Source organism: Neopsephotus bourkii, unplaced genomic scaffold (assembly GCF_033783945.1).
Source record: "Neopsephotus bourkii isolate Nb327-2 ecotype Australia unplaced genomic scaffold, CSIRO-AGI_Nbou_v1 NB_804, whole genome shotgun sequence".
Classification (NCBI taxonomy): Eukaryota; Metazoa; Chordata; class Aves; order Psittaciformes; family Psittacidae; genus Neopsephotus; species Neopsephotus bourkii.
In genome coordinates, this window is record NW_026901300.1 from 1,455,027 (window position 1) to 1,478,107 (window position 23,081).

Genomic DNA, 23,081 nt, shown 5'->3' on the forward strand with positions numbered 1-23,081 from the left:
AGTAAGATGGCTATTGCTGTATTAAGATATATTTTTAAAGTGTAACACACAAATGGCCTGTTGGAAGTGCATGTTTCTTAGACTTTTGGCCTTGAAGGACAATGCTGTTGTAGATACGGCTGTTTGAATAGTTGACTTTCTGAGAAGAAATGACAGGCTCAGATAGTTGGGGCTGGTCAGCCTGGAGAAGAGAAGCTGCATGGAGACTTCATAGCAGCCTTGCAGTATCTGAAGGGAGCTACAAGGATGTTGGAGATGGACTCTTCATCAGGGACTGTAGCGTTAGGACAAGGGGGAATGGGTTCAAACATAAACAGGGGAAGTACATACAAGGAAGAAGTTGTTACCTGTGAGGATGGTGGGGCCTTGGAATAGGTTGCCCAGAGAAGTGTTAAATGCTCCATCCCTGGCAGTGTTCAGGGCCACGTTGGACAGAACCTTGGGTGACATGTCCTATTGGAAGGTGTCCCTGCCATGGGAGGGGATTTGAACTGGATGATCTTAAGGTCCTTTCAAACCCAAATTGTTCTGTGATTTGGTGGCTGCAGTCTGAAATTAGCACAGGCCTCTCCTTTCTGCAGCCACAGACTGAATCATTGCTGTGATATGCAGCCATCTGAATTCAAGATCTCAGGTTTTCAGCACTGCAGAGATTCAAGTCCCAAAGCATTACAAGTATTAGCAGAAAGGAAAGTCAGATGGAGGCTGTAACTTCAGATGTTCCTTGGAAGCTTCTTTTTGGTACTCATTTAATATGACTGAGAACTCTGTATTTTGTTCTGCTTTTAGCGCTTGTGAAGTCCTGGTATCTCATTAACTGGGGTGTCTTCCCTTGACTCAGAGCTGCAAGCAGGGCAGTGGGATGAGGGGAGGCTTGAGTTTGTATTTCTGAACAGTGACACACCTGAGAATTGAGTAGGGCTTGAAGAATGGTGGGCTCAGGAGATGAACTTTTCTTCCTCAGGATGAGGAAGAAAACGAGGACTCTTCAGGTGAAGGTGACTCTGAGAGTGACAGTGGAGATGAGGAAAAGAATGAAGAAGTCGATGATGATTTTCGCAGTCAGCTGATGAATGTTCTCCAAGCAGGGAACAAATTGGTATGTTTTCACTGCCTGACTTGATACAGATACCAGGAAGTTTGGGGTGGTGAAGATGATCTAATAATACACACATCTTATCTGAGCCCATGCAGTGACAACCCTGGTGGTCATCTTTGTATGGCATTTGAAGCAGGAGGTTAGGATCTTCAAAGCAAGCTTTGGGAATAAGTAATTTGTTCTTTTATTTACTGTTAGTAAGTCTTGAGTGCTTTAGCTGGTCTGGTCTAGCAGGATACAGCTTGTACTCCTGCCTGTAATAAATGAGACTGATGTGGGCTAAAGCACTTGAGATGCTGTTACATGTTGTCTGTATTAATCTGGCCTATGTGGAGGCAAGATCCCAGTAGTCCACTCTGGAGACTTCCTGTAGCAGTGCTACTGTGGCTTAATGATTCTTACAAAGAATCGTTGCTGTTGCTACATGTACAGCAACATATTAACCTCTTTACTGAAGGGGCAACAGCACAGAGGAGTCAGGTTCAAAACCTTAGCCTCTTCCCTCTCCTGATCCTCTGGCTCTACCTGTTAGTAGTGTGCAGCCAAGCATACCTGATAGGAAATATGAACTAGATTACTCATGGGTCTGAACATGTATTTCCTCTCCCCATGTTGTTATTCTGGGTCTAGAGGTAGCTGCCTCTCTGCTGCAGTCTGGTCTTGTCTGTGGTTCTCTCCCTGCTGTCTTTTGGAAGTACTTGAGGTGTCATGTTGTTGTTTTTGCATTCTAAACCAAAAAGGCAGCGGATGAGAGTGATGAAGAGCTGGATGATGAGGCTATGATGGCTCTTGACAAGAACATCTCGGCCCTTTTTGCGGAGCAGCAGAAACGGGTCCAGGCAAAGAAGGATGAGAAAGACAGGCTTCGGAAAGAGAAGATCCTACGGAGGGATTACAAGATTAAGGTGGGAGATACGTGTTTGGTCTGAAGACTTCTGGCTTACTAGCACATTAGTTGAAGCCTACTGCATATCATGAGCTACTTAACACTGAAAAGCTTGGACATGCATGTGTGTGATAAGCTTCTTGAGGTTGGGGCTGGATTGTTCTGGCTTTGTAGAGCGTGTGGCACAGTGATTATTGCGGTCAGTGACTGGGGCATCACAGGCCTGCTTGAAAACAAAAAACAGGACAGTGCTTTTGGGAAATGAACTGTGGTTTCTGATTTGCTGATCTGAAATGCTTCAGTTTATTAGATCATTTCCTATGCCTACCCAAAGGTAGGTGCCTGTCAGTTGATGTGCCTTAGTGTGACATGCATGAAATTCCTCTGGTGGTTTTGCAGTGTAAGCTTTTTTTGGCTTGTTATGGTAGTGAAATCAGGAGGATTATGGTTAACACCCCTGATTGTTTGTGGCTGTAATACTGACTTCTGTCCACCTGGTGTCAGCATGGACTTTCAGAATATTTGGTCATCCAAGGACAGTTCCAGCCACTCATGTATAGAAATGTGGTGTCAATGAAGGCTGAGCAGGGTAGCAAGCCGCTAGCTTTACTATGTTTTCGTTCTGGTGCTTTGCTATAAGAGGCTAATTTTATGCTAATGCACTGTTTGGGACACCAGTGGGGCTAATAGAGATCTATGATGAGTTACCGTGATCACAGGCCTGGCCAGGTGGCAGTGATTCTCATAACTGCTGTTTCTAAGTGATGTCACTGTACAAAGACTGAAGTCAACAGACTGCCTTTAATCTTTCATATTTTTAATTTTCAGTTTCTCATGCCCTAACAGTACAAGTGACAGCAGAAGGTGTACAAATTGCAGTTGCAAATAGCTTTCTTCAGTTTCTCCAGTCTGAAGGAGCTGCTCTGGGTAGATCTGTCATGTTTCCCTGTCTGCATTAGTTCTTATGTCAGTAACTGTGTGTTTGCAGGTGCTGGATCTGATTGAAGCATTCCTGACTAAGCAGTCAGAGAATCCCTTGGTGTTTGACATCATCGAGCCCCTGCTTCAGGTGATTGAGCAGTGCATGAGCACAGACTCTGACAAGCAGGAGGTTGACTTCCTCAAGAAAACAGCCAATATCTTCAGGTAAGTGTCCTCAGTCTTCCACATAACAGGCAATAGCTTTTGATACACAGCAGTGGTGTTGGTTGAATCTCAGAAATTGGTCTTCCTAAGACTGAAGACAATTACTATACTTACAGATTGTGTAGCACCATACATGTGCATAATGCTTAGTCATAACCTACAGGAAAGAAAGTAGGATTTGGGTTTTCTAGTCTAAGGGACTTCAAGTGTCAAACCTGTTTGCAGATGGAAACCTCAAGAGCAAACACTGGTATTGCAGGCATGGTGCCATGTCACTGAATTATCTCCGCAGGTCTCTGATCTCCAAGTCAGACCATGCAACACCTCCCTAGTGTTACGGAGTTGCTGCTGTGCCTGGAATGAAGCTCCCAACAAGTTTCAGGCAGAGTGGAAGTTCTCTGCTCATGGCCAGAAGCGAGGCATGATACAAGATAGACAAAGACAATGCCTGGTGTGTGTCAGGATGTGTCTTCTGTACACCACTCCCTGATATGCCCAGTGCTGCTTTGTAGCATTTTCAGTGCTGCTCTCTACTCTATGTTGAGAAGCAGTTCTGCAGTAGCAGCATTTTAGGAAGCCAGTCCCCTTTGTGACCTCTGGAGAAGAGTTGACTCTCATGCCTAAATAGGTGCTGGAAGGCAGAGCGGTAAATCTCCTCACCCTTCTTGCCACAGCAGTGATTGCCTCTTTTGCTGCCAACAGCTAGCACTATTTCTGTTAATGTATCACCCTGAGCCGAGTGATGAGGTTTCATAGCCATCTGTTCCCCAGAGCTCCTTCTGTAGGTAATAGCTTTGGGTTTGGTTTTAATGCTCTTCAGGAACTCCCTGTGCCGAATGAAGCAGTACTGCAAGAGAGTAGATGTCCTGCAAGAGGATTTGCACGCTTTTGTGGAGAGGCTTGTGAAGAAAGCCTGCAAGCACACTGACTCTTCAGTGGCTCTCTATTATTTTAGGTGAGTGTATACTCAGTGCTGTGGGCTGACTGTAAGCAGGCATAATATTGCATGTTAAAGCAGTTCAGAGAAGCAAGAGACTTCAAGTCTACGTGCCAGCATCTGTATCTCACATGAGGACTCGTCAGTCACCCTGGCAGTCTGAAGCATTTTCAAACAGATGTCCATTGTTTGGTGATCATCTTCACTGGACTCTGTGATACAGAAATGGTCTGGTATAGCTTTGCTAATAGTGATGGGAAGTGCTTCCTTGAGGCTTCATCGGGGAGCAATGAATTGTGTGTGTGCAGATGAGAGTAATTTATAGTCAGTCTGCAGTGATTGTTTTGTAAATACAGTGCTTTACCGTCTTAGTGATAGCACAGTGAGGACAATAATGATTATGATTCTTGGACCTACCAGTACTCACTCCTTTGCTGCTGAATACAGGTGAATTAGGGTAAGCCATGTGTGTATTTGTTAGGAAACATGAGTCTTGCTGTTTCCTGGTGTAAATGGGAGTGCCATTTACTGGTAGGCTCTCTTGTGACTTGCAGGCAGTTTCAGGAGGACTTTCGTACTCCATATGGGATTTCTCAACACAACTCAGTATGCAGTGGATACCATGTTGCAGGGTCAACCCTCAGTGTCACTGGGCAGTGCTGGCTCTGCAGCACACTGGGCTTGCGGCTGTGCAGGACCCATGGTACTTTCTGGTATTGCAGGGCTGGCTGTGTGTGCTGCACAGCTCCCAGACAGCTTCCTGGCAGTGGCAGTCTTGAGTGGAGCTGTGCCTTTCTCTCAAAAGCAGCAGGCTGTCTGCATACTCTCTCGGTTGATATATCCGAGTTCTCCAGGCACACAGCAGTCTGGGCTGGGAAGGCTGCACTGCAGCACCGGCTGAGCTGTGCAGGCTTGGGAATCCAAAAATCCTCAAGCACTACTAGTCAAAAACATGAGTTTGAAGAACCTAGGCTGATAGCGGTGATGTCTGACTGTGGTGACACATAATGAAATGATGCAGCCTCCGAAGATTTGTTTGTCTTTAGGTCTGGCAAGAATGGGTTAGATAGAGAGAAGGTGCCCTCTCAGGCAATTTAACCCTCCTAGGTACAGGATAAACTGCCTGCATCATAGAATCATAGAATGGTTAGGGTTAGAAAGGATCTTAAGATCATCTACTTCCAACCTCTCTGCTGTGGGCTTCTGCCCTCAGGTGTCTTTGCACTGTGACACTGGTAACTGCTGTGTTCTTCCCTTTTCTTTTTTAGTGCCTCCTTATACCTGCTCAAAGTGTTGAAAGGAAACACATCTGATAAGTCATCAACTACCCCTCTGCCAGAGAAACAGAGCAGCACCATCCCACAGGCTTCTCAGGTCAGAATGCAGCTGCTCTTGGGGCAATGGGGTTTACCAGTAAAGTTGCATTATCCCATTTCACTGAGTGGACTTTGCTTGCTCAGTCTTCTGTTCTGTGGCCTGCAGATGCCTGTCTACATGATATGTTTTTCATGAAGCTGTTAAATTCTCCATCCCGTTGTGGCCCCTCCCCTGTCTTTGCAGTGCCTGCTTGCCACAGCCACCAGGGGCTGCTGGTGTACAGTGGTTAACTGGAGAAGCCCGATGTGTATTTAAGCTGCTCTCCTGGCTGATTTGCTATTTCATATTAATCTCCTGGCACTCACTCTGAGTTCTTTTCTGGGAGGATGCTGAAGAGCAGGGAGGATATTGGTGGATGAGAGCGAGGTTTAGGCTGAGTTGTCTCAGGATGAAGCAAGTGTGGAGCAGCCCTCATTTAGTGATGATTGTTTGCAGGGAAACTTTCCATCTGGTTGTGCTGTAGGTGTCTATTACTTGTGGAGCTTTACTCTAGGTCCTCTTTCACCTACTGTGTCTGTTGAATTCCACAGGTGTCTGAATGTGGTGACCGTATGTATTGGGCAGCTTAGTCTGGTTACCTCCACTAGAAACTTAGCAAGTAGTGTTTCACCAGCCAGCTTGATACTTGCCTCTGAACCTCTCAAATTGTGTTCAGGAATTAGTGCCTTAATCCTGTTGACATTTTGTGGGGGAGGAAAATAAACAGGGCCACCTCATGTCAAGGGAGGGCCTGGAAATTACAAGCACAGAGCTATTATTAGCAGCTGAAAAGACAGCCCGTGTTTCTAAGGCTTAGTGAGAGACTGAGAGTGTTAATCCAAGCGGCTTTTATTCTGTGCTGGGCCTTTCTGGAAAGAAAAGCAAAGTGGGAGATCTGTGGGGATTATAAACAACATACTTGATGTTGAGGCGAGAGTGAGACATGCTTCATAGCATCCTTGTGCAGCTTCCAGGGAAGGCTATTGCTCCTGTGGGAATAGAGCTCCTGTGGTCTTGACCAGCCAAGGGCACAGCCAGCAGCCAAAGCGAGTTGTTGGTTTGGGGGAAGTGACATGGTTCAGTTTGTGTGATGCTGCTGGTGCTGACTTGGTGTTGAGGCCAGGAAGCTTTTGCAGTGGGGAACCAGAGACAAAGGTGTTGTGTGTTTTCAGTGAGTAGTGCTTTGTGAGCACAATCTGGAGCTTTTCAGTAGCAGGAGAGTGGAACTAGAGCAGATCCTATGATGCAGTGGTTAAATCTATGGGAAAGCATGTTACTACAGAAGATTTTTGCAATAAACATCTGCTTGGGAGGAGGAATCATATTTCTTCCCCTGCAGATGTGTGTGTCAAATAAGTGCAAAGCACAGACACTTGGCTGGGAAACTGAGGATAGATATTTCAGGATCCATTTCCCCTGTCTACTCTAGCCTGTGTTCAGCTGAAGTAGACCTGGGTATTTGACTTGAGAATGGGACACAACACTTAACATGGCTTTAACTTGCTATGGAGCCATGGAAAAATCGCTTGGGCAGAGGTTAGCAAAAGGTCCATCCGCTATTGTGAAGATCACAGCTTTGACCTCCCAAAATGCAGTGCTTCCTTGGCAAGAGGAGAACAGTAAGGAACGTTGGGATGCGATGCTCCATGCTTCCCTCTCCATTCATCCTTGTGTTGTTAGTTTACATCCATAGCGTCTGTGCAGTTCTTGGCTGGTTGCTGTATGTCTGGTTCCTTGTTTCCCACCAGAGGGGGATACTGGAGCATCTACAGAGTTCTGGGCTAGCTGGATCCCTCATCAGAGCTAGGGCTCGTCTGCTGGGTACCCAGAAAACCTGGCCATAGCTGCTAAGTGTGTGTAGATCTAGGTATCTAAATACACTGGTATCTGAAGATTCTGATAACTCTATAGCTGGGCATGCCATGTGCACAGCACAGTTGCTGTGGGATGGGCTTTGAGTGCTCTGTGAGCCTTCTGTGTTAGACTTGCCCACCACAAACTTAGACGTACAGCCCCCACACTACATGCAGTGTTTGTAGTCTTACTAGAAAGCTGTGCTGCCCTTCATTAATGTGATCATATGGCTGGCAGTACTTGGGTGAACATGTTTGAGGCCCATTTTGTTGTGTCTTTCTGGTTCTAAATGTTGTATCCCATAGGCCTGTATCATGTAAACTACCCAAGAATATGTGGTTGTTGGAAAAACCTGTGTGCATTGGTAGAAATGAAATTTTTTCATTGCTAGTGATTCATCCTTGTGTTTCACTGGAAATATTTCTTGTTCTGCTTTTTTCCCTATAGCTTTTGAGCACAGGTTGTTTGGATATGGAGAGAGTGACTGCAGTTTATCAGGAAGCACTAACACAATTCCTGACTAAACGGAACAGTGCCCTTACGAGCTCCATGTTCCATGATCTCTTCACGCGCTTCCCGGTGAGTGTTGCTGACTGTGTGGTATGTTCCACTGGCTCCCAAGTCCAGTTGTAACTCATGGGGAAGTAGGGAGAGAAACTTTTTTTTTGTGGGCTTTTAAAACTGCTGTCAGGTTTCCTAGATCTTCCCCTACTGTTAGTACTGTATGTTTTGATAGCAGACTGTTAGTACTGTATGTTTAGATAGCAACATTGCAGAAGACCAGGATCTCATGTATGGTTTGGGCTGGGATACTGTGTGGAGAACATAGATGAATGGAGGTCTGCTCTTTAAATACAGCTTAAGAAGCTTGGATTTTTTTACCAGTAGTCAGGACGATAGGATGAGCAAGGTTTGCATGAGACTGGACACACTACTGCTCATCCAAGCCAAGATGCTCTCGGCCTTCTTGGCCACCTGGGCACAAGATGGCTCATTTTCAGCCGGCTGTCAACCACCCTCCCCAGGTCCTTTTCTACCAGGCAGCTTTCCAGCCTCTCTTCTCCAAGCCTGTGGTGGTCCATGGGGTTGTTGTGATAAACAGATAAACACTTGATGTCATCTGCAAACTTACTGAGGGTGCACTTGATCCCCTCTTCCACATCATTCATCTCTTTTATAAAACAAAGGTAAAGATATACACAAACCCTGGCCTCTTTAAAGCTAGGGTTTGCCCACTTGCTGGAGCTCTCTGTTCTTTCAGTAGGCTTTCCTCCCCCCTCCCCAAAGAAACCATTTCAGGTGGTGCGGTTGGAATAATTGTCTGCACAAGATACCAGTGAAGTGTGCAGCAAACTGCTGTCCCTGCCAGACCTTCCAGTGCCTGCTAGATGGTATTAGTGGTATTTCAGTAAGGTATTTACAGTCCAGATGCTCTCTCATTTCTCGTGCCCTTGAATTTGGGAATATTTTGTTTGTAAGAGTAGAAATTGGTGGATTAGGCCAGAATAGAAGTTCATCAAGCTTTGCTGACAATTATTACTCCTCTAGAAAGGTTGGTTTGATCAAGAGTTGTAGCAGGGCACAACTTTAAAGTGACTTGGAGGTCTGCAGGGTGGCCTTCCTCCTGACTGTTGTTTCTGGCCCTGTTAGCAGGTGGGTTCAGATCTTTTTCCAGGCTCTGATGTTCTGCAGTCTAACTCAGCATATTCTCTTTTGCCCCGGGACTGTTCCTCTGTGCAAAGTGAGCTGCCTGTGTAAAGGAAGATGCAGTCTTAAATCCAGAATCAGGCAGAACACAGGAGGTGAAATCTTTGCCTGGTAGTTCTGAGTTAAGAGTTTTGCTGCTGATTTTGTTGTGTTCAAGATTTCACTCGGGGCTGGTGTGAGCAAAGCTGTTAATTTTCAAATAAGCTGTTGCTGATCTCTGGGCACTTTTGTTTCTTGTGGCATTTAATTCTCACTCAGGAAGCTGTGTAAAATACAGGCTGTTTTGCTTGAACACCAAACCTGTCTGCCAGCAAACCACTAATAAGAGATTGGGTCTTTCGTTACAGATCATGTGTAAGCCATTAGTAGATACTCTTGTCAAGTTTATCACAGCGGGAGCCAGGCAACATCAGCAGGTAAGGAGGAACGCAAACAAACAAAGCTGTATTAAACAGTCAATTGGAGAAGTCAATCACAGCAGCTCAGGTGATGCTTAATATGCTTAATGCTGCCTTTAGGGCTGCCCAATTTTGAGAAGTGGGCTTAGGGGGAGAGCTTTTGCAAATACTGTCTCGCTGCTTCAGGTGCGTGGCTGAAGCTGTGCAAGTAGGTTATAGATGTGCAGTCGTGGGGTTTCTTTAGTAACATCTCCTTTAAAACCTGCCTTCAGCTTTCAGGGTTGAGGCCTGATTGATAGGGGGGTTGCCTTCAGTTACTTATTCTTTGATTACTTTCTTATTGGTAGGATGTTCCCCTGTATTAATGTAATGTGTCATGCTCCTTGCCTCCTAATGCTAACTCAGGGTTAGCTTCTGGAATCTGTTCTGCTCCTTGCAAGCTGTCCTGTGCTTTCTAGGGCATGTGCTTCTGTGTCTAGTTTAAAACCACCTGTACTATAGATCCGATTTGTGATGGTTGAGTGCATGTGCCTGACTAACACAGAGTTAGTGGAGCCTTATCAATAAAACATTGCAGGGTGAGTGCACAGCTCACTGTTGCATGAGCAGGGAATGAGGCCTGTCTGGGTTTTCACTGCAGTGGGGGGGGCCTTCCATGTAGTTGATAACCAAAAGCCCTCTGGGCCAGTAGCACTGTGCTCAGACTTTCCCACCCCCCAGCTGTAACATGCATCTGTCCCCTGCAGAAATGCATCCTAGGTTGACCTTTCAGTTTCATAAATAGCTGGTTTATTGTTTCTGAGCATTGGAGGGAATGTGAAGGGTTAGGTGTGTGTTTGCAGTGGGGCTGCTTTACACTGTCAGTGTAAATTGCATTTCATGGTCGTTTACTCAACAGGAATGGCTCTGATTTAGAGAGAAGAGTGAATTAAGCTATTTTTAAGTTCAGTGCCTAGAAATAAGGATGTGTTACAAAATAACAAATTAATTTTAAGGCACATACTTGAACCTATCCTCAAGAGACCAGAGCAGCATCCCAAGCAGGCAGCTTCATTATGTGGCTGTCTTTGTTTCCCCACAGGGAATAGCATTGTCCTTTCAGGGCTTCCAGTTATCTCTTCAAGCTTTGTTTCCAGAGTGTGCTTATCTGTGGATGGGAGGAGTAGGGGAAGATGTGCAGTGTACTGTGTGTGGGGGACTGGGTAGAGAACATGGATATACTGCTGTTCAAACAAAGGCAGCATGGCACAATAAGCTGTGTAAAGCCTGTGGAGTTTGGGTTTGCAGCTTTGTATGTTTTGCACACTGCTTTCTTCTCAGGAATTCTGTCTTCACCTCATCAAATACCTAATTTTCCAGGTTTTCCTGTTTCCAATATTCCAATAGGTTTTCAATGCAAATGTGCTTTGGTTGCATCTTAGAGGGTGGGGGCAAACTTGGTGGCTGTATGTGGCAGAGTCATATTTTGTATATAGTAGGGGGATAACTTCTCTGGAGTCTCTGCAGCTCCTGGCAGCCTCTGGGGGAGTCAGGTGGAGAGGCTGGGCCACCAAAAGGGCTGTCCTAATTCAGAATCCTGAAGACACCAAGGTCTGATAACCTTCCCTTTGGCCAGCCCATATAGTTAAGAGGCAAGTGGGGTAGTCTCCCATTTTCAGCTCTGAATAGTGGCTTCTAATCATTAAACTAGCTTAATCTCAGAGACATGAGGCTTAATTCCCCTTCTAACACTCCTGTTATTAAAGCCAATTGTTTTGGCTGTGCCTCCTGTGTTGATGTGAGCAGCTAATCCCACTGTGATTTTAACTTCTTGGCTCTGCTGATCCCTTTGGCAGGGAGTCCCCAGGGCCATGCTCTACATGGGAAGGTGGAGGCTCACAGCTCTGGCCCCATGTCTTGTGCTGGCCTGGTAATGAGCCCTGGGGCTCTGGCCCACCAATGCTGCTGGCCACTATCCCAGCTGGCCTGGGGGAGGCCCTTTCCATGGGGGCAGGAGAAGCAGATTCGCCTTCAGGTTGGGCTTTTAGTCAGTTTTGAACTAAAGGAAAAGTGGTTCATGAGGAGAATGTGAGAGGGGAGGATGTTCCTTCCTTACCTTAATACCTGGGTGTTTGTGAGAGTAGTTTGGAGGGCTCTGTTCTAACTTTCAGCCAACTGATCCCTGCCATACATGTTCAGCTCTTACTGTTCTTGCTGGAGCCTCTAGTGTAAAGTCAGCCTTGATCTCTAAGTGATTGCACTGGACTAGCCTGTTGAGGTGATTTCTTTCCTGGTGTGCTCTGTAAGCCACAGAGTGTAGAGCAAGACCTGGACCTGCCTGGGCTCTTGTCAGGAAGCAGCAAACCTCCACTGTATGTGAAATGTTCCTGTGCCTCGTGTTGTGAGCTGCTGCAGATCTGCTGAACTTAATTTCTGGGCAGTTGTAACTGAGAGAGCATCCTCAAGGAAGTGCAGGAGCTGTTCAAATGCTGCTCAGCTGGCACTGGATTGGGGAGGAGCAGTCTGGCCTTTCCAACCCCAGCCCTTTGTCCTGACCTTGGGGACCTCACTGTCTGGTGCCCAAGTGTCCATGCAGTTATGTCACAAAATGGACATGAGGATGGTTTGACTGAAAACTTGCCCCCCCCTTCCCCTGCACACATTCCTCTTTCCCCACCTTTCTCCCTTTTGCTGTGCTAAAATAACGGATTTTGATGAATTCACTGGTCTTGTTCATGACACAGAGACAGTTCAGGGGCAGAGGTGGCTGGGTGAAAGCTCAGATTTATCTCACCGTATGGGACTGCTCATTTAACATGAAGTGAGTTACGAGAATGCTGGAAAGCAGTTTGTCAGTGTGGAGTGTTGGCTGTGGCTGATGACTTGGGCAACTGGGTCTTGCAAATGCTGCAGCCTTTCTGTGCATCCTGTTTCAGTCACCTCTAAAGCCCAGAGATCATCTGACCCTCAGCAGCAGTGCTGTCTCTGTAAAGACAAAGGTGTTTGTAGTCATGGAATGGGTGTTACATGCCTTTCTGGGAGGTGTGTTTCTTTGGCCTTTGTGATTGCTGTTGAGAGAGGTCATCTGGAGATACCCAAAGGCAGGTGTAGCAGAGGGTGTCTCTTGATTCAAAGCTTAGTAGTAAAGAAGGAAGCATTAGTACAAAACTTTAGGTAGTGTGACAGACATCAAGTCAGCCCTGTTTCTCTGACACTGTTCCTACGTGCCTAAAGCAGTGGTAGGTTTGTTCACCTCCATATTGAACTCATCCGTGAGATAAAACAAACAGCACGTTGGGGGGTGAAAGCTCTTAAGGCAGTTTTAAACCTGGCTCCCAGTGGTTGGGTTGGTAGCAGTAAGCTCAACCTGTATAGCAAGTTTTAAACTGGAAAGGTGAATTTGCAATGGTCTTACTGAGACTGAACTTGAAACTGAAGCTTGTACGTGGGGCCAAGTTCTGTTCCTGTGATGTTAATCCTGGAGTGCGGATGCCTGCAGGAAACAGTAATGCAGCAGTTTCTCTGGAAAAGGAAAGAGCTGGAGAGGTTGGTGTCTTTTGTGAGAGAAGGACCAAAGGGCAAGGGATGCTTGACCAGGGAAGGGGGTTGTCATCCCACCCTGAATTCACTTAGTGCCTTTTTAAACATATACATCAGAAAGATGCAAGATGAAGATCTGTGTGACAATGGGTCTGCAAAATCACCTTGTTTCAGGTAGCCTATGCATCTGAGCTGGACTTTTCCCCTTTGGTGAGACCACACTGACTGCAGGACACTGTGAATCATCTGCTGCCAGTTCAAATGCACTGTGATTCTGGCAGCGGGTGCTTTGGATGCTCAACGTTATCTGTTGGCTGGCCTGTTTTTCACCCTCCACATTGAAGTGTGGAGCTAAAGATGACTGCTGTCCCAGTGGTGCCTGTGTGCAAGTCAAAATGCTTCAGGCTTGGAAAGAATGAAAACACTGATGCTTGGATGTCTTTCATTTATTGAACTGAGAAGTCTGGTGGGTTTTGCTGTGGTGTTTGTTTTGTTTTGGTTTTTCTTTTTGTTACTACAGTAGCAGTTGGGATCTGTTTCCTAAACTCCTGTTGCTCCTTGCTTCCCCATGTGTCTAAGTTAAACCAACTTACAACTTAAAGCTGCACTGCGTTCTCAGAATTTGGCCTGCCTCGTGTGTGTGATGTGTTGCACTGTTGTCCACTGTAGAAAGAAGTGAATAGTAACGATATGAAATGACTAGATTGTGAGCAGCCACTGTGAGGCTTCTCAAGAGGACTTTTAGTGTGTGAGAAGTGTTACAAGTTACAGTAAAAAAAGAAAGAAGGTGGTAAAGAATGAATTTTTGGAGTAGTCTAATCCAGCTTGTTGGATGCAGTCAGTAACTGTGACCTTGTACTTGCTGTAACGGCCAGCAGGAATATCGACAGTCGTAGGAAAATGGGAGTGGTGCACACATCACAGGCTCATACATCCGGGTGGATTTGATAGCTTTCTCTTACCAACAAGGTGTTTACACCTGAGTAAAGTGTAGGTAACATTTCTAGACTTCAGTACCTACATGCACACCAGCATGCATACGTGTGCTCTAAGTAGCTTAGGTACAAATGTCAGGTAGGGATATAGTCTTCAATTTTAAGACTGGTATGGGAAAATGACAAGTCATCAAAAATGAAGCTTGTGTTACACATTTGAGCTGACCTGGTGCTGATAAAATGTGTTAAGCTTCTGGCACAGATGATCCCGTTGGCATTGCACAGCCTTGCAGTTAGCCAGGCAGAATGTGTGGGGTGCTAATGGGGAGGGAGGCTTGGGCTGTTTTGTTGACTAAGGATGTTGCTGTCAGTCTGATGTCTTCCACAAGCACTAAACACATTCTCTTAAATTCTCTTTAGAGAAAAAAGATGGTGTGAGCTTGTTCTTGCTTCCTCCTTTCTCAAAGCAGTTTGATCTTACTACTGCAGGTGTTTTCTAGGAGACTTTGACCTTCAAATTACTTCCTTGTGCCTTGTTTCAGTGGGTGCAGTGTTGCTTTTTCAATATGCAGAAAAGGTTTGGGTTTTTGGCTTGTGCTGATGGAGTGTAAACCAGGGCTTGAGGTGTGTTTAGTTTAATGATTGTTGCATGACTCAGCTACATACCAGAACCCTCCTGAGCCTCAGGTGAGGAATGTCTTCCTGGTTTATTTTTAGCAACATCAGTATGATGAGCATAGCTACAATAACATCTGTGATTGTGCACTCTTGGGCTGTGTCTCCGATGCTGTTACAGCACAAACCCCTTGGTGGTGCACTGTTAATTGTGGTGAGGTTCTTGCGGCATTTCCAGCCCTTCTCCCCCGTTTTCGTAGATGCTGGGTCTGCCAGGACCGGATGAGTCTGTGAACTAATGCTTCTACCCTAATTTCTACCCTAAAAACTTACTCTCTTAGTCTGAGAATCAGGCAAAGAAAGAGAATGTGAGGCTGGTTTCACTGCAGTAGCTAGGCTTACTGCTGATGCAGGCTTCTGCAGGCATGTCCGTATTCCAGGTGCCAGCTCTGGACTGGAAACAGGCTGATCATCGCCTTTCTGGAAGCCTGGAGTGGAACAAACAGGCTTTTCCCTGAGAAATCCAACTTGTTGAGCAGCAGTACTGAAAACAGCTTGGGAAGGAAGACTAGTAAATGAAATATCCACTGCTACCAGGAATGAAGCATTGTCTCCATCTCGCTTGTGTTGGCAGACAAACCACTTATAGTCTGCAACTTTTTTCTAGGGTTTCCACAAACTATTTGATACCTGTCTCTTGTCCTTCTCCTTAGGGAAATGCACTAGGAGTGTACGTTTTCAGTGCAATTGCTAAGAGCCTTTGCAATTACTTTTGCAGTGTGGTCAGTTTGAATACATTTACATGTAAAACTGCATTGATTGAGGATGTTGCAGTAGCTGGGAGCATAATGATGCTATATTTGTCCATCAAGTGAGTTTATCTTCTGTGATTTGGCTAGAAGTCTGCAAAGCTGATGTAAGCGCAGAGCTGTCATGAAACTCATAAAAGTCATTTTACTGAGTGTGGAGATGAGAATGGGCACTGAGACAGTTCAAAATGTCATCTTCTGTCACTTATATTCATTAATATTTGAAAATGTGTTTTTATAAAGCAGTCTGTTACAAGGGACCCTTTAAGATCTATCTAATACAGAGTGTATTTTAGGTAAGTTGCTAATTAATTTTGGTGCTTTGGCAGTCTCCCCAAGGGGATCAAACATATATAGACATAATTTTACAGAACTGAAGCAGTTCTGTGCCAGAGCTGCCATCACCAGAAGAGTAAGATTTCATCCCTAAGTCCTGCCAAAGAGGTCTTGGCTGGTTGACAGTTACTTTCTGAACTGTTTATGTTCTGTGTAAATAACTAAGTTAAAAAGTAATTAAACTTTAGTACAGCAATAACAATAAAAGCACTGCAATGTGTCAGAAGCCAGCACCCCTCTTTGTGTACGTTGGGCAGTTCCTTGTGCTGGGGTAGATGAATGTATCATTGCATTAATGCACAATGCCTTGCCTGCATTCTCTCAGGTGGTTTCCAGCAGGTGATATAGGAATATTGTTATGGAATATTTTGCATAAGCAAAATTACTAATAGTGAAGCAAAATAAACCTTCCCAAATAAGTATCAGCACCAGTTCAGTTCTTCCCTCTTTGCATCAGCAATGAGACTGGGGCTGCTGGTGCTAGCAAGGCAATAGGCCATGTCTGAAAGGTACCATTCCTTCAAAGCATCCTTCAACCTTTTGGCAGAGGTAGGGCACACTTCTCCTGTGTCGCCCATAGAGGTGTCACTAGGAGGAAGGCTTGTCCCAGGGTTTGGTTGAGGCAGGCAGATCTTCAGAGGGTGTTACCCACCAGCAGTGACAGCTTCTTGTGCAGTATGGTCTTGCAGTGGCTCTTTTAAGCTTTGTCCTTTTTGTCTTCTGTTCATTACGCATTCTCTGTTCAATGAAGAGAATCCAATTGCAGCTGGAAAATGTTATATCAAAGTGACATGCTTTGGCTCCAGTCAGTGTCCTCCTCCTGTTCCTGTTTTTCTTTTGTGTAAGGAGATGGTCAAGGAGACCCTGTGTTTTCCAAGGTAAAGCTGATCTATGGGTGGGCTCTTGGGACATTTTTGAGCTATTTCAGTGTAAGCCAGCAAAGCCCTGTGATATGAACTAGCTGTAGGTATGCAAACTGTCCCTCTGAAGTCAAAGAGGAAGCAGTTGAGTACTTAAGTGCTTTGCTGGGTCAAGGCCAGAGTGCTCTACATTTTTGTGTAGAGATTTTGAATTCGTAGACCTTGAGGATGGTTGTGAATGTGGATTATTGCATCCCAGCTTCTCATTTTTGAGAGCGTCTCTTGCATTGGGATAGCTCAAAGAAATTCATCTCTGGAGAGCTGGGGGACATTGACAGCATCTATAAATGATGTTCTTTGGAAGGTTGTCTGATGCCATAGCAAAACATCATGCTCTCTGATGAACTGCTTTATAAGCCACGTTTCTCTCTCCCTTTCCTCTCACTGTTGGCAGTTGAAAAAGATCAGTTTAAATTTTTCAGATCCTCCTGACTGCATTTAAGCTGAGTGCTTGAAATCCCATGGCATGAGTTTTCCCTTGTATTTGCATTGAGAACTTTGTGTGCTGATGGTGTGTTTCAGTTAACAAGGGACCCCTGTCACTGAGTCTGCTGGGTCTCTTTGGAGCATCGTGCATGTTGTTTGCTGTTTATGTTTAGTTTTCCCATCATATCAGGGTTTTTTGTTGTATTTCATGGTGCCTTTTAATGGCCCCTATGTCTTTTGCAGGAAGTGTCTAGCAGATAGATGCCTGCATTGCCCATATACAAATCCATAATGATAACAGGCATTAACTGACTGGCACACAGAAACTGCCCTGTTAGCAGTCCCAGTCCTTACATTCCACCATACTCAGAGCAGTACAAACAGAACATGAAAAAGCTCCTGTTTGCCTCTATTTGGATTCTGGGATACAGACTGTGTTTATTCTGCTCGTTACTGGTTGTATTGATGATCAAATAACAAATCCTCAGTAATGGAGGCAACATTCTAGTGTGTTGCTGGGAAGAAATAAGGAAATGGCCACCTACATTTTAGTTGTTTCTGCAGACACAGCTGCTGGCCAGAGCTGTGCAAGGACGGGGCTGATCAGTAGTATTAACAGCCCTGCATGTCAGATGGACTTACTGAGTTAGATACATACCATATTGCAGTGATTTTACAAGACTGAGTAATTTCTTAGCCTACTAAATTAAACTTGCCATCTGACACATTGGTAGTTGATAGTTTTTAAACGGAGAGCGAACCACCCAAGTGTGTTCTGCTCAGCCTGACAAACAGTTCCTCCAGTGATTTGATGAGTGGATATTTGTGGAGAGCAAAGGGGAAAAGTTTGCTTGGAGGCAAGGTCATTCCTATGTGTTTAATAGCAGCAAAACAAAACCAGGAGGGGAAGAAATGTCTGTGGTTGTGATGAAATTGAGGACTGTCTCAGTCATATGGGCTCAATTTATATTCATGCTACAAAATAGTACAGAAGCATCAGGGTAGAATCCTGGTTTGTTGAAGTTCTGGGTAGTGATTTCTGCTGCCTTTACAGTGGGGTATTGGGTATGGTGTGGAAATACTAGCAAGTGTGTTGGAAGGTGTTTCATTGGCAAGTGAAGAAAGCTTAGGGCTTCTGCAGCCTAAAACGGCGTGCCAACCTGGGCTTACTCACTGGCAAGTATGTCCTTAAGGGTTTGTGTGGAAAGATGGATGGCACATCTCTGGCAGTGTTCAGTGCCAGATTGGACGGGGCTTGGAGCAACCTGGTCTAGTGGCAGGGGGTTGGAACTGGATGAACTTTAAGGTCCCTTCCAAGCTAAACCATCCTGTGATTCTATGATTCTGTGGATGCGGTAGGTCCATTTTTGTTGTCTAAGCATGAGGGAAGAATGGAGTTTGGATGCTTCTTGTTCCTTGGATGCTTTCCCTTGGGATGTATTAAAATGCCACTCTGCAAAAGTTAAAGTGCAAGGAAGGAGTTTGGATTCCTCTACAGGATTTCTCAGCAGCCTCCAAGCAGAGCAGGGTCTCAAGCCCTGTGCCTCTTCCCAAGGGGCGATGTGTGGCCCATCATGTCATGGTGCTTCTCTCAGTGCTTTCTGCAAAATGAAAAGGTCTTGTGGTGGATGGAGAAATCTACAAAGTTCAACACAGTACAATTTCATTTTATTTAATTTTTACTTTTTGCTTAGCAATGCTCTTTATTTCAATGCTCCAAACTAACAGTTTTACTGACATGTGAGTACTTCCTTATGCTTTTGAAAGCTAAACCTCAAGAGTTGATGCTGGAGCGAATTGCAATTCTAATTTCTTATTTTCTGCTGATAAATGTTCTCAAAAGATGAAAACCTTTGTCCTTGCAATATCAAGACTGGTCTAGTGAACCGGGGACAGCAGCTAAAAGGCACACGGTGCCTAGGCAACGCAGGGTGTTTTTTGAATGCATACCACTCTTAAATCTCTTGAATTATTAAATTTGACTTCAGCCAAGTCTCTTTAAATAGCCTGCATTATGTGGTAGCTGCCTTCTGAATAGCCTAAAGAAAATCCTACTGGATGTCTCTCCTGAATTCAGGAAAATTGGCTTTGTTGGTCAGAGGAGACATCTGGCTTGGAAAGTGTTGGGAGGAGCAGCCAGGTGAGGGAACTGGAGGAGACAGCTTTGGCTATGTTCTTACCGACGTGTGCAAGCAGCTTGAGGTGTCAGTGGATTTTCTTCACGTTTTTAGTAGTGTGTCTGCTTAAAATAAAAAATTGACAAAAAGGAAAGCTTTAGGGAATATATATAGATATATATTCCCCAAATATATACATATATATATATTTTTCCCCAAGAGAAAAGGCAGGGTCAAGAGAGAGGATGATTTTGCAAGAGGTTTATTCGTATTTGCTAATGTTTCTTTGAGCCTCAGCTACTAGGACATTGTGTGAGAAACTTTCCTTTGATTTCTCAACAAAAGAGCATTTCTTGTTGTGGTGTTTAAGAGTAAGGAGCTTATAAAAGCAAAGTGGAAATGCTCCAAAATAAACAGGAAAAAACAGGAAAACCTCCAAAATGCTAAGAAACTATATTGCCTTAGATAGTTGGTTCTTTTTTCTTTTCAAATTGTGACTTAATTCTTAACTTGGGAAAGAAGTTATTTGGGAGCGGAGGGGGAAATGGGCATATTTCCTGATTATTATTGTTGGTTTTTAATGCAGGAAGGGAATGGCTTGGATGCATTGCAGTCTATTGCTGTTCATTTCTCTTCTGGTCTCAGTATGCCCTATGGTACCAATATTCTCCACCAATGTTTCAATCCTGTAATTAGGCATTATGGAAAGAGCAAGAAAAGACCAGTGCTCTTGGGCACTTATTTTGTGTTCTCATGGCTCATTTAATTATGGCATCTTATTATTTTCAAGAATTTAGGATAATAAGATACTGACTTTTTTTTTTTGGAGGGAAACATTAAGACTGATTGGCCTTTCTGATATGGTAAGTGGTTACTCCTGGGAGAAATGAATCTCTCTGGTCACCAGAGCAGCAGACCAATATATGGATTGTTCTGTATGGATTGCTGTGTCCTGAGGGTCTGCTTGTTGGCCTCTGGTGAAAGGAGAACAAAGTAAATGTCTTTGCCAGCCCTGAATGCTCACTAGCTGCATCTTTGTTGTTATGCAAATGAAATAGTCAAAGCAGGTCTGTAATACCATCAGCCAGCCTGGCCCATGAGTCCAGTGTGTTATTTTATACGTTCACTGTTTTGACTGTCCAGATGTCCTGCAGAGCCTTCATCTGGGGCAGAAAGCCTGCCAGTGAAGCCCAGTATTTAATGTGCAGATACCTTTTACAGTGTCAAATCTTTTCCCTGTGTGTACCCACTCATTTCTACTGCCTTTACAATCTAGCAACATCTAATTCCTGTCACTAGTTCTTGTTAGATTGCGGTGGCTGTAGGAGGGAGCTTTGATTTTTATTTTCTTTTTAATTATTATTTAATGAGTTCCCTCCCCCTCCTTTCCCAGCTGCCATCAGAACAGTGCTGAAGGAAGCAGCTCTGTGTGTGCCCACTTTTATTGGGCACAAATGTCCTGTTGCATGTCCTTGAGTGAGCAAGATCTCATAAGCGGGCTCCTCTCTTTAGGCAGGCGCAAGATGAGGCTTTTCCTCTGACAGGAGCATCCTCCAGAGCACTGTTGGCAAAGGAGTGGAAAGAAATCCACTCCTCAGCAGCAATGGAGAGAACATGACTTGTAGAGTCCCTGGTTAAACAAATCAAGTAATGATGTTTTAGGGCATGAAGAAACCTGTATGTAAAGTGAGTGCTGTGTGTATACACTGCTCTGCAGGCAGGCTGCTCTACTGTCTCGATTGCTAGTCCTGGGTTTCCTGCTGGCTCAAGTGCTGGTAAAATATCAGACTGCTGTGACTTTGGCATTGAAGGCGATGACTGCTTTACCTGCAGGGCTAGGGCTGACCTACCTTGTGTAGGTGCAACTGCATTTATGTGGCCTCTAGCTCATTCTGCATTTGCAGCCAGATTGAGCGGTGGTGGTTTACGTGCTTGTGTCTTGCAATAGCAGTTTCCATGTTGTGGAGGAGGAGGGTGCGCGGCATAGCTAATGTGATAAAACCTTCTGTAGTATAGACAAGTGCTCAGAGCAGCAGAATGAAGTTAACAGCCCATCTGATCGATGTGACAGCTGCTGCTCAGAGCCTTGGGAATAGTAGTAGAATTGTATAGCTTTAACTTCTCATTGCTGCTGCTTATATCAGGACATCTGAGCCACAGGTGAAAAGGTTTATGTAGGATAATAAAACTAAAGAGAAGAGAGGAGTCAGTAGGAGGGGTACAAAGACGGAGATTTCTTCATGGTCAGTTTTGCTTCAATTGCTGTCTTCCAGGGAGCTTTGTTCTTTCTCAGTAAGCGGGGTAGTAAAACCTCAAACCCAACAGCAGAGCTCATGAAATGGGGGCCAAGATCTGAGTGTGGCACCACATCCTGTGCATTTGGTTTCCCTCTGCTTGCAGGTGTTTTATCAAGAGTTTCGACCATCCCTGCCTCACTGGTGTTGAGCCTCTCCCATGGAGCTGAAAGACCCTATTTCCCTGCTACCTACCTAGCAGGTGGTTGCTTTCCCATTTTTCTATTGCTGAGATAGTGACTGGGAAGTTGTCTTGCACTAGGAATTCCAACAGCTTAAGAGGACACACAAACCCTTGTGTTTGCAAACAATTGTTTAGCTTATTTAGAAACTAGAGGGAGAGATGTTGGCTGTTTCAGAGGTTTAAAAATTAAAGTTAACATAAACCCCTCACAAGCCCAACAGTTTATTGAGAGTCTGTTTGTATTCAGTAAGGCCTAAACAGATCATTTACATGATGCTGATCAAATGAGCAAAATGTCTTGTGTGCGACAAGTCTTTTCAGTGTACTAATGGAGTTGTTTAAAGGTTCCTGGATGGAAAGAATCATGCCACATCTGTGGAAATCGGCTTTTTTACTAAGGAGAAAGAACAGGTACAATCTACTGCGCATGAGAATGGGTTGCAGTGCAGGGTGCCTTATTGTAAAACACAGTTCCAAGAGCTTGATGACCTAGGATGCTTGGTGGGAGTTACACCGAGTAAGATTGCTTTTTCCAGTTAAGGTTATAAAATGTGATTTAGGTGTCGCTTAAATGCTTTACATGTTGTAATTAACCAGCCTTGCAAAATTTTTCTCATCCATTTGTTGCAGGAGTTTAATTTAAGCTATAAAATATCATTGGTTTTGATCACTTCTTGGCAAGGAGAATTTTGTTCCTGGACTCATAAATCTCCTGTTTGGTGGGGTTCTTTTTTTCAAGGCCAGACTAAGGAAGGGCTGGGAGGAAACTCCTTTCTGCCGAGAGCATGGCGGTTGATGCACAGGAAAGGATGTGAGCAAGGGGTACTGGTTGGTGGATGAGGGTTTCTGGTGTGTGGTTACTTCTACTGCATTATTGTGCTGTGTCTGTTTCTGGAGGCAGGAGGGCAAATCTGCAGACTTGGAAACTGGTGTCTGGTAGGACAGCTTCTGTGCTGGCCACATTGTACCCTGCTCACGTTCTGCCTCTTCCAGACAACAGTATTGAACTGCATCAAGCCTGGCTGAGGAAATGTCTCGAAAGAGCTGATCCCTGGCAGTGTTCAAGGCCAGGTTGGACACAGGGGCTTGGAGCAAGCTGCTCTAGTGGAAGGGGTCCCTGCCCGTGGCAGGGGTTGGAACTGGATGAGCTTTAAGGTCCCTTCCAACCCAAACCATTCTGTAATTAGTCTGAAGACACTGGATTGGAGCAGAAAATATTGAATTCAGCTCCTGAGCCAGATGATCACACAGAAGAGATGTTCATGGTCTTTCCTTGGCCAGCATGAGCTCTCTCTGACTTTGTTCGCAGGCATCAGGAGAGGATCCAGAAATGGACCACACAGCTTTCTGCTGAGAGCTGACTACACAACCTGGGCACTGCTCTGCCTTGGAGCATTCACAGCACATTCTTAAACCAAGAAATAGTTATGGAGGTGCTCAGGTGTCCTGGCACGGGCAGTTCTTGTCATGAGAGTCTTGATTCTCCCAAAAGCACTAGCACTTTCTGCTCTGAAACCTTTTAGATAGCTGCTAAATGAGACTC

The 23,081-nt window shown here is 44.9% G+C and overlaps 1 protein-coding gene and 1 long non-coding RNA gene across 2 annotated transcripts in view; one reads left to right on the top strand and one right to left on the bottom strand.

The window, feature by feature from the left end:
* MYBBP1A (MYB binding protein 1a) overlaps nt 1-23,081 on the top strand; it is a 57,979-nt gene that overhangs the window by 12,566 nt on the left and 22,332 nt on the right. The window contains exons 17-23 of the mRNA XM_061355479.1: nt 965-1,099; nt 1,840-2,004; nt 2,974-3,131; nt 3,952-4,086; nt 5,337-5,442; nt 7,726-7,857; nt 9,333-9,401. Of these exons, the coding sequence (XP_061211463.1) occupies nt 965-1,099; nt 1,840-2,004; nt 2,974-3,131; nt 3,952-4,086; nt 5,337-5,442; nt 7,726-7,857; nt 9,333-9,401 (900 nt within the window). The remainder of the gene's footprint in view (nt 1-964; nt 1,100-1,839; nt 2,005-2,973; nt 3,132-3,951; nt 4,087-5,336; nt 5,443-7,725; nt 7,858-9,332; nt 9,402-23,081) is intronic.
* LOC133213326 (uncharacterized) lies at nt 10,150-11,978 on the bottom strand. The gene is made up of 2 exons (XR_009725781.1): nt 11,479-11,978; nt 10,150-10,530 (listed from the first exon to the last, which is right to left on the bottom strand). It is a non-coding gene; the product is annotated as an uncharacterized LOC133213326 (long non-coding RNA).